The sequence below is a fragment of the Lipophrys pholis genome (genome assembly GCF_963383615.2).
Source record: "Lipophrys pholis genome assembly, chromosome: 19".
NCBI lineage: Eukaryota > Metazoa > Chordata > Actinopteri > Blenniiformes > Blenniidae > Lipophrys > Lipophrys pholis.
Window position 1 is genome coordinate 6,496,730 of NC_137647.1, and position 11,655 is coordinate 6,508,384.

Below are 11,655 nucleotides of genomic sequence, written 5' to 3' on the forward strand. Positions count from 1 at the left end.
GCAGAGCTGACGGAGCACTTTCCAAAAACAATCCCTTTCTCCCGTTTTAATGGAGGACAGCAGTCAATAGGAGACAGGGCCGTATGTCAGCCCCGCAGATCTCACAGGGAAGGGTACGCTGCGTCTGAAAGTCTTTAATGTAGGAACCCTCACAATCTTTAATCCACGATGAAGAGACATCAGGATAAATCACTGCTCTGGGAAACAAAAGGGCGGCGAGTTTGAGTGGATCCATTTGCAGTGACTCACCAGCGGCGGGCGAAGCGCCTTCTCATGCATCGCTTATCAACCCAATAACACTATTTTTTTTTTTTTTAAAAAAAAGAAAAAAGAAGGATGTCTATTTCAAAAAGTGAAAACCAGTTTTTAATAATACATGTGAACTCTGCTTTAACGGCTCACAGCAGTGAGCAGTTCAAAGTTTCAGCGGAGGAGGATCAGGACGCGCCGTGCCTGCAGGCGCACCTCCAGGAGGAGACACGCTGAGAGGAAATCAAACACCAGATCGCCACACTTGTACTCTCCTTGTCCACGGGCAATGCATTAGACACGGAGGAAGGTTGCACACCGCAGACTGCCACACTGGTTACGAGTGGCTTAAAAACTGCTCCGCAGGACAGAATCTGAGACTTCTAAAGAGCCAAACTGTGCTGAGGCTGCCACTGGAATTGTCATTGCATTTCTGGACAGTCTGCCCAGGAAGGTTAAACTTGATGGCTTAATAATACACCACACAAACTCCGAGATGTGAACCAACACATACATCCACAGAATTTTGCTGTTAATACACAGACAGCAGTTATGATCCGAGACGGTAACTCGTCTTAAAACACCCTCGACTGTGAATTAACACCCAGTATATGATGATTCTTTATGCATCGTGTAATCACGTAATCTACCGGCGGCTTCACTATACATCAAGCCGTAAGAGTTCAACATGCATTATACATTAAATCATGCATTTAATCATAATGAGTCATGCATTAGTAATGCGTCAATTAAGCATGCGGTATGATCGTTTATTTCAAATTAATGGTGCTCTGGCAGCCTGCTGGGTGCGGTGCAAACTGCAACGTCCACAGCGTCCAAGTGCTTTTCCTGCCTCCGACTCCAGTGCCGACGTGAGGATTTAAAAGGCACATAAAAGTAAGTAGCGTTTGGTAGATTGGGTTCCTATTCTAAAAATGTCTGTACCATTGAAAAACCTGTTTATTTTCTTTAAATTATGACAAAAAAATTCATTTGTGGGATGAGCAACAGAGAAAACGTAGACATCGAAACTTCAAGATGATCATTGGTAATGTGTCCAAAGACACTAAAGTATTGATATTTTTAAACCCGAATAGTCTTTATGTGTTTTGTTTTTTTTCCCATCATGTAATGCAGTCTGATTTTTTTGAGCACTGTAAACAAAATCATCTGATGTGTCAGGTCAGGTCTAAAACACACACAAGACTCACTTAAATATTGCCGTTTCTACTTAATGTCGCCCGTGGTGTTATTCTTACTTAAATTGCTTTGGTATCGGATTGAAATTGATCAGATTGCTCTGTCTTACCTTTGCCGGAGCCTTGATCCTGTTGTTGTTATTGTGGGAGGCCAGGATGACGTCTTCATGGACGCGATCCAGCAGCCACAAGAGGAACTCCAGGGCATCGTGCTGGGAATTACCCCGGAACTGCGACCCATACTTGGACACAATAGCCTGGAAATCAACAACAACACATAGAAAAAACATGAAAGTGTCGTTTGTCTTTAGTCGTGACTGGCTGAGCTGGTGATTTTTCTGTTCGTGCTGTGATGAGAAACAACTAAAATACCCCATATCCGTTTATCTTTTTTCAAAGATAATTTCACAAGAGGGATCATTCCATTAAATGTTTCTAATTTGAAATGAATCAAAATAGTGGTTGCTTTCTTCTTAAATATCTTTTCTGCATGATCCTCTCACTCTGAGTGTAAATCTCACTGCTTGTTTACTGGTTTTGAGTGTCTTCAGGAGCTGAATGAGCAGCTTTAACATGGCCGTCTCCACACGACGCTGATCAGACGAGTCCTAGAATTGCAAATTCACTCCATTAGAGCAGACTCAATTCAGTTTTAATTTGAAAAAAAAGGCCTTGGTCTAAAAAGTGTTAATTACTGTTAAATTCCCCTTAAGAAAACCGACATTTCTAGTATTTTTTTTAATGGTTCTTTCTCTGTTTGGCGGTGAGACTCAGTCGTCACTGTATTCCCTGATGTAGCTGGTTAAAGTCCTCGTCTCTTGTGATTGGCCAGTTGTGGCTGAGGAAACGGAAATGATTCGGGATTACGTTTCAGAGACCTTTTTTTTTTTTTTCGCCCAGAGATTTTGTCAATGATGTGCAGCCATACAGCTCGTGTGATTTGCAGAAAGAAGGGAGATTAACTGAATGAAGTGCTTAAGTCTCCTTGAGCGGAGCATGGACCTAATTATTGCTTTAGATCAACTGCTGTGCTTCCAGATGTCAAATAAGAAGGAGCCTTGACTTTTCACTCTCCCAGCGTAATCAGTTAACTCAAAATCAAGGTTGGTAAAGAAATGAAAGAGTCGCAATGTATTTCATGGACATCATGTTTTCATTTGACTGAATAACTGATCCACTTTTTCAAACCAGTTTGCTCTCGGTCCAGGTCCAACACTTACACAACATTATGACCACACTTGAAATAAATAAAGCCTTTTATCTTTTTATCATTCTATTTAGCGAGTGGCACGCCGATATTTTGCCGTCAAAGGTATGTTTGGAGCAGAAAAATGTGCAAATTGGATTAGATTGAATCTCAAATGGGCCAAACGGTCGTGGATGGAAGACAGGAAATTGTATATTCAAAACCACAGCTCTTGTAGGTTGTTTGCAGTGTCAGTATGTCTTAAAAGAGGTGAACTAAGACGGAGTGAAAAGGATAATGGGCAGCTATGGCTCACTGACGCATGTAGACCCATCGAGGCCCCACCATGTTATTAAAGGATCTCCTGCTGACGTCATGGTGCCAGATACAACAAACCAGCTTCAGAGGTGTGACGGAGCCCGTACCTCCACAGGTGAAGGATATTTTGTGGCAAAACCACGATTTTCACAATGTCAGGCAAGCGTTTACGTTATGGCTGATTGGTGTAGGCTTTTCAATCACCCAGTCTGACTGCGTGAAGCCTTTTCTCACACAGGCCAGAGCAGACCTTTCAAAAATACACTTGAGCAAAAATTTTCCCTTTAAAACATTAAAAGAGACATTCAGTATGACCAGAGTAACAACTAATTGGATGCAGAGGAAGAACCGCGTGTCCACAGAAGTTTCTGAGACGCAGACAAGAACAAAAAGTGAACCTAAAAACTCCTCGATGCAGAAAAGCTGCCAGTGGAGCCTCTGCAGTGATAAGGTTCTCTAATCTCGTCCTCTGATCTCATCTTGAAAGTGAAGCTTCCCTTCACCTCGTAGATCTCCAGAAAGTGATGGGCGCTGTCATCAAACACCGGATTCTTACGATAACTGCAAGATAAGTTAGTCGGAGCAAGTAGAAAGTTCACATGAGAAGAAATGTTTGGGCTCATTTAGCTGGACAGCTCGGTGTGTGTGTGTGTGTGTGTGTGTGTGTGTGTGGAGCAGCAGAGGCAGCATGAAAAAGCAAGAGCCAGGCAGACATTTGTAAGCTGTGTGTTTACAGCACATATTTACTGTTTGCTTTTCTTCTTGCAGCTACAGATGGTACACCCCTGAATCTGGAGAGTCTCAGGTTTTCACCCACTTTTCAAATTAAAGCGTTTACGACCTGCAATGTGTGGATTTCCTGGGTGACTTGATTGTGCCACGCCTCATTTTATAGCAACACGAGATCTGAAGCAACAGCTTTAATAAAGTCGGTGATTTTTGAAACATTCAGGCTTGTTTTAGAGAAACTCTTTGATATAAAGTGCACCATGACCCGTACCAACCTAAAACCTTTGTGTAGTTAGTCATTAGAGCAAAGCAATAACAGTAATTACCATCAGCCCTTTGAAGGTGCCAATTGTCTCAGTGATATAATTGAAGGTTGGAAAAGGCCAGGAGATTTTTTATTGCTGTCTGTGGCATAATGGACGCTGGTCCCAGCTAATGTGTAGAACCATCCAGCTGAAGACTATAAATGAGACCATCATCATTTTGGCACTCTATTTTTTTTCCACTTGGTTATTTACTTTCAGGTTTTCATTGCATTTCATGGTTAATTGTAAGATCAATTTGATACTTATTTACAAGTGAACATCCAGATAAGTGTGGATACTGTGTAAAATGCAAATAAACTAGTTGCAACAAGACAAGAGTTAAAAAAAATAAAATAAAATTGAATGACTAACAAATCCAACAACCACTGTCTAGGAAAACAGCAGTTCCTCCTGAAGCTATAAACCACTGCAAAGGAGCAAGCAGGAATAAACAAGATGCATGGGTGTCTGTTCAATTTCTAGATGAACTCCGGGGGAAGAAAAAGGATCATAAAACCTGTGTCCTCCAAGCTGAAAAGGAAAAAGTGTTCAGCTCTGTGTGCAGCTCAAAAACAAGGCTGGTGCATTAGTGTCCACGGGCGGAATGACTGGTCTAAACTTCGAAACCAAATTCAGCACAAATTAGAACAATGTGGCTCCGTAGTAAAAGAGTCCAGGTGCTAAAATGGTGTCTTTGGATGGATGGATGGATTGAAACCAGCCACCAGCTCTAAGTTTATTTTCAGGTGTGATGCGATAAGCACCGATACTACCAGGCCATAGATGACGACTACAGCTGCCATAATCACAGGAATCATCATTTTCAGGAGTTCTGGCCTCATTAACATACACAGGTTTATATATAGCACTCCGAAACTAATTGAATTCTTACTGGGTCAAAAAAGGAAATCATCTAGTGCCACTGAACACACCAAGAACTTTCTGACCAATCCCTACCACTGCCAGTACAACAGTAACAAGTCATGTGACATAAATAACTGTCAACACACTGATGGTGAATCTGGACACAGACCTGTGAGTAAACTACCGTCATCCCAACAGTGAGTCGGCACTGGAGGGAGGATGACATTCCAGTCCACTCATCCTCTCCACTCCCCTCTTCTTTCCCAGGCCTCTCATGTTATGGAAACCAGTAAATTTGATGTTGAGTAACTGTTTCTGCAGAGGGGCCTGGACAGGGACGAAGCCTGAAACTCAAACACACCACCCTGCCGAGGGTGGGGGGTGGGGGTGGGGATGGGGGTGGGGGGGTCAGAAAGCGCACGAGAGCGGTCCGGATCAAAAGCACACATCTGCTCCCAGGTTGGGGAAAGTCAACCTTTCAACTGCAAAAGTCACAGAAACACGTGTGGAAGAGCGAGAGGTCAGGTCGGGACACACTGACAACCGCAAACAACACAAAGTCGCCCAGTGTTACTTCATCTCATGCGAGCGTCTATAGAGCTGCCTCCCTCCTCCACCTGTATTGTCCTATAAGCCAGGTGGTGCTGGAATGTGGCGGGTATCCAGACACTCAGCAGGACTTTGTTGTTCTTTCTTCCTGGAGCCGACTGACCTGAGCGAGCAGACGGCGGCTTATTCATTAACTCGGTGGAACTTTTGATACGAAAAGGAAGACTCCTCCTGCACGGTTGTGAATGTATCAGGATCAGGACAAAAAAAAAAAAAAAAGAGGAATGCCTTTTAACATCTGCAGTTATCTCAGTTCTCATCGAAATTCATGCGATGTGAAGACAGGTAGTCCTTTTAATCTGCCTCGCTTTAACTGAACTTCCGGAGGCCTGCGAAGACTAACAATCAACCCAGAAAGCCAGCAGATTAATAGAGCCATTTAAACAAAGACCCATCCTTTTTGGAGGATTGCGTGTAAGTGGTTTGTGCTGTCTGGCGCTCCTGCAACTGGGAGCCAATTTAGCCTCTCGGACCTGAGCCTCAGAGCAATCTGATCATTTTATAATGCCTCCCTCCAGGCAGCTGTGGTATTACTCAACAGGCAATTTCAGGAGGCCTGAGCTGCACGAACCCTGGACCTCCTATGGTCACAAGCCACAGCCGTGGGTTTGCGTGTGCACGCGCTTCAACACAGGAAACATCTTTTCAAAAGGGGGGAGTTTTTTTAATCTCTCCTATATCCTTGGCAAGCCGTTTGCATGCCGCTCCCTCCGATTGTTATGTAATATACTGGTGATATTGGACTCCAGTAAGAGAAGAGTGAAGAGAACGCACGGGAGATTCATTGGCAGCACCTATTCTGGTTGACAGGGGAGAACAGATGGAGAAAACTTGAGGAACAACAAGCTAATCCATGTTAAAACCGATTCTCTGCATCAGTAACAAATATCTCGCCGCATTAAAATGAAAGCGCTTCCTGGCTTCTCAGGTAGTTTCCTCATAACGCAGTCAAGTGTGACAAAAATCATGAAAGCGCCTTTTGCAGCAGGGGTCAAGATATTCCAGCAGTCATTTTTACAGAGTAATTAGCATTTCCAAGAATAGATCTATTGTGTCTTTCTTCGCTGCTCCATATTATCTACTTCTTGCCCTGAACTCCGGCTCAGAGTGAGAAGCTGCAGGCGGATAAAGTACAGTTGCACCCCCATTCACTCCTATCATCAGCGCGGATAGCCTGAGGGTCTCCTGATGGAGCTGTGTTCCAGCCCCCTCCTCAGGGAAGCAGGAAGTAGCTCTTTCTTGTACCAACATAAGGACTGATCTGCGAAAAGCGCATTAAAAAAAAAAAAATGGGTGCAAAAGTGATAAGAGTGCACGCTCATGAATAGAAGAAAAATATCACATGTTATCCATTTAGCGTGTTTGTATTCATGAATAAAGAACATTGGGTGTGCCTCCCAAATTGTGCAGAATACTGGGAGGAGCATCAGATAACACAGGAAAATGCTTTGTGGTTTATATGATTTAAGATGCTTGAAACAGAGATAACAATTTGCTCAGTCCTGTTATTGTAGTGGGGGGTATTTCCTCGTCTATCTACCACTGGCTTTATCTGCAGATCTTGATACGACATTTTCTGAGTCGTACCTCGAACTCTGATATTGTGAACCACCATCTCCTATATGGTCTTTTCCTTTTGTGCTTCTGGGGGCTCAGATCTCCATCAAATCACTCCATGCAAATAAACAGAAGCTATCCGATTGTTCTTGTACGCAAAAACATCATTTCAATACTCTTGTTTGCACGTGCATGATGTGATTCCAAAGCCCCATTTATACTGCAACATTTCAAGTGAAACGGATTCTTTTGACATTTTTTGTATCAGAAAAGTTTTGCATTTACACTGCAACGTTTTGAAATCGATGTCCATTTACACAGAAATGACAGAAAAGCTGATAATGCAGTTCTCATATTGGGCCACTAGTGGGTGCTGTGGGTTGTTTTTGGAATGAGACCACGCACACGCTCGCAGAGAACAATACTCTTTGAACATTAACAATGGCGAGTCCGAGGACCGATGAAGTTGGATTGCTGTTACGGTGACACTTAACTACAAAACTACCACGTTCCAGGAGAATATGGACTGGGAGTCATACCACTCTGCAGGTCGCCATTGTTGTTATTGTCCATCTACTCAGGCATGTGCAGAACTATTAACTACGGTAGCATTAGCAGAGTGGCAGCGAATCGTGTAAACAGGTCCTGAGATGATCACCAGTGAACTGCCTGCCAACTCTAAACACCATCTATTCTATACGATCTCGCGGGACCATAGCAAGCCAGGCCCATAGTTTTGCATCGCAGCACATTCAAATCCTGAAATTTATGGTTATGTTCTCACCTGCTGTGACAGCGACGTTTACAAAGCGGGACACTTGACTAACTCTGAGTCACCACACACAGCTACTCATCAGAAGATGATGCCAGCCGAGTGAGATCAGTGCAGGTACCTGTTGACCTCGTGGCCTCAGACCGCTGTGACCGAAGCAGCAGCCTCATTATCGCCTGGCAGGAAAACACTGGAGTCAGACGGGCCGAGAGCTGGATACTTGTTGTTGTTCGTGGGAGGCGGACGGGTGCCGTACTATTATATCAAATGATGCAAGGCTTGCAACACCCCCGTTTTATCCGAACAGGACATTCTGGCTACTCAGCGCTGTGTTTATGGCACACTGTGTGAATAACATGTGATTATGTTTGACTGCTCTGCACTTAAGGTAGCAGGAAGCTAATAATGCAGAAGTCAGTGCTCAGGTAATAACTATGAGGCTGCCCTGACCTTTTTAATAATGCTTTCCAGTATACAGGCGGAGAAATTACAGGAGGGACCAGGATGACTGGATGCCCCCACTTTTGAAAAAAATAAAAAACAAATAAAGCTTCACCTTGAAATAAACTGAATAATATTATTTCAAAATACTGTATCATAAATTGAAGGTAATATGTGTCGGGATAAAACAAGTATTTTTACATTGCAAATTTGTGTGTTCAACATTAATACTGAGAGAATTTAAAGTGGGAAACGTAGAGTTTTTATGAATGTGCTCTGTGTGGACATTTCAAAAATAACTACAAACTCGTAAGTCTTAAGTGCACATATTAGTCTCACGTCATTTCTGCACCCGTGGTCACCAGGTAGGAAATAATTAGTCCTGTTGCTTAATTCTAATTTTGCAATTAGTGATAGTGAAAAATGGCACAGAGCTGTTCGGTGTAGATTTATAGCTTTACAAATGCTTTAAGTATATTGCTGACCTGCTTTTAGCTTTTACAATTCTGTCATTGTAAGTTCTATAGTGTCCAAACTGATTTAGAACACGGGTCAAGATCCCAATTTTGATGTTCGCCACAACTTTTTTTTTTCACAAAGGCCCCGTTTACACGTTTCAAGTGAAAACGCACCATTTTTGCTTTTCCGTTTGATTAAAGTTTCATGTTTACAAGGTAATGTTTAGAAAATTATGCCCGTTTATAAAGAAATGGCAGACACGCTGAAAACTATGCAGTTAGCATACCAATCCATTAGAGGGTGCTGTTTGTCGTTTTCCGTAATGAAACAACACACACCTGCACGCTGAGAGCAATACACTATAAACATTAACAATGGCGAGTCCACAGACATTTGCATGGACAAACAAATTTGGATTTCAGTTAGTTGGTAACTCTATAAAACTACCAGGTCCAAGGAGAATATGTTCTGGGAGTCACGACACTGTGGAGTCCGCCATTGTTGTTATTGTCCATCTACTTGCACATGTGTAGAAGAACTGTTTACTACTACTGGTGGGCATGTGCAGTAGCAGCATCTTGAAACAGTTGTGTTTCCCTGTTTCACCCTGGGAACCATTTCCCCCCCCAAAAAGTTGCATTTTCAGTGGCTCCAAGCGCCTGTTGCGTATGAACCTCCTAAAGAAGCAAAAACAAACAAAGGTTTTCCTTCTTTACTTGAAAACATCTAAAACGGGACCCAGTTGTTTTAGAAGTTTCCGGCTTTCTTCAACTTTTGACCTATTTTGAATCACTGAACGATCAAGTGGGCATGCAATTGAGTAGATAAAGATAAAATATGCAATAAAAACAAGCTCCTATGAATATGATACGTATTTAGGTATTATTTTATGCATTTTCCTCTGTTCTGTGGCAACCAGGTATCAATTAATTTCGGCATGTCAAATACATATTTTTTGCCAATATTCATAATTAACAGTTAGAATTTCCATAACATGAATGCACAGAGCATTTAAACCTAATTTAGTCCAATCCAGGTTATGCATGTGAATATCTCGATTTAAATGTGCCACATCTTAACGCATGGTGCGCACTCTGAAGCACCTGCACCTGCTGTTGCTGCACTTTTGGATACCTTAAAGTCCACAGACAGCTGTGGGGTGTACTCCAGAGTCCACAGAGCCCTGACCAACGAGGCCAGCTGCATGGTGACCTCCCCCCGGGCCAGACGCGTGCCATCGCCCCGCAGCGTGCCGTTGATCGCGGGCAGACTCAGGTCCATCCTGTAGCGCTCCAAGCCCAGGTACTCCGCCAGCAGGTCGGTGTTGCTCAGACACTGCACCACGGCGTTCATGAAGCAGGTGTTGCCGTGGTTCTTCAGCCCCAGCACGCCGGGGATCTTGTTCCCGTACTGGTAAAGTAGTTTCTCTCTGCCGGTGCACAGAGACGAGGACGTGCTCGGTGCGCTTTTGGCCACTTGCGCGTCCTCCTTGACGATCCCCGAGCCGGCGCTCAGGGTGCACGGTGCGCCATTTCCGAACCCCCCGTCGTCGTCCTCCGCCGCGTCCTGCGCGTCTCCAAAGTGTGTGAAAGTGCCTAAAGTTTTGATGATTCTGTTCATGAAGCTCCCCACAGACTTCAAGGATTTCTTCCTGAACAGCTTCGCGGATTTCGGCTTCTTCTCTTTGCGCTTGTCCTCTCTCGATCCCGACATGTCCTCCCGGACCCTGTTCTGTTTCTCCATGACTCCGCTCCTTCACTCCCTCGCAGATATCTCCTCCTCACACGGCTAATTGTGCAGATCTCGACGCCTCCGTGTCGCTCCTCTGCCGCCGTCCCTCGTCCGGATCGCCGCGGGAAGAGCGCGCGGAGGCGCCACCATCACGGACACAACAGCTCAGTGTTCCCCGGCTGTGCGCTAACAGGAAACCTTCCTCATCCATCGCAGCACTTACTGAAGGCTCTCATTATCACCCGGACGCCGCTGTCACTGGCAGCAGTGTCCACCCGCCACCGCTCCAGCCGCCGCTGCGCAGCACCGAGCGCCGCCTGTGCCCTCCCATCGCGCACCGCCCGGCCTGTTAAAGGCTGCTGATGGTGGGACTGCCCCCTCCCAACTCCCAACTCCCTGCCTCCAGCTCACAGATCCGTATTCCCTGCTACTAGCTCTGAATTCCCAGCTCCAGGCACAGCAGTGTGGAACCTCACAGACCAGGTCTACAGCCTTTAACACTGAGAACGACTTTACCCCAAATACAAATCATCAGAACATGTTTAACCTTCAAAATGAAGAGAACACAGAGGATCAACTTTGTACAAAGTATTATGATACTTAACAATTTAAGAACTTCGATGGAAAAACACAAATGTTTTATTGGGACTACCATTTGTAGATATTGTTGTTAGTGTAGCTGTTTTAGAAAACCATTTAGTTTCTTTGGAGTTGATGGAGGGATTTGGACTTTGTTCTTTGGCTACTGGCGGTTTGATTTGGGCTGTTTCAGCCTGTTAAGTTTTTTCTTTTTTTTTTCCATTTCTCACAACAGACAATTTACTCTAAACGACTGTGTGATGGCAAAATACAAATTTTTCTACCCCATTAAAGTGAATAATGAGAAACAATACCTTTATCCAATAACACCTATCAGGTGTTCCACGACTTATCACTTATATTGGTATTCTTGTAGAGTCGGATGCTGAAGAACTGGACCATCAATAAAAAAATCTGAAACAAGGTACTCTAAGAATATCAGATACCATCTTTCATATGCAGTGTGGGTCGACTTGATGTCATGCAGTTACGGTTTTAAATCCGATCCAGACCTCCATCTCTGAGTTTGTCGTCGTGTGGAGGACTGATGACCTGTCCAGCGTGGAACCGGCCTTCATCCATAATCATCTGTCACCAGCTTCAGCGTAGAACTGCAACCCTGAAATACACGAAGCAGTCTCGAAGATTGGATACACG

The 11,655-nt window shown here is 44.1% G+C and overlaps 1 protein-coding gene across 1 annotated transcript in view; it reads right to left on the minus strand.

The window, feature by feature from the left end:
* The window catches only part of usp43b (ubiquitin specific peptidase 43b), a 72,093-nt gene extending 61,353 nt beyond the window's left edge, over nucleotides 1-10,740 (minus strand). The window contains exons 1-2 of the mRNA XM_080488738.1: nucleotides 9,823-10,740; nucleotides 1,559-1,705 (exon numbers count right to left, since the gene is read on the minus strand). Coding sequence (XP_080344864.1) covers nucleotides 1,559-1,705; nucleotides 9,823-10,431 — 756 coding nt within the window. The 5' untranslated portion in view covers nucleotides 10,432-10,740. The remainder of the gene's footprint in view (nucleotides 1-1,558; nucleotides 1,706-9,822) is intronic.
* Between the last annotated feature and the right edge of the window lie 915 nt (nucleotides 10,741-11,655).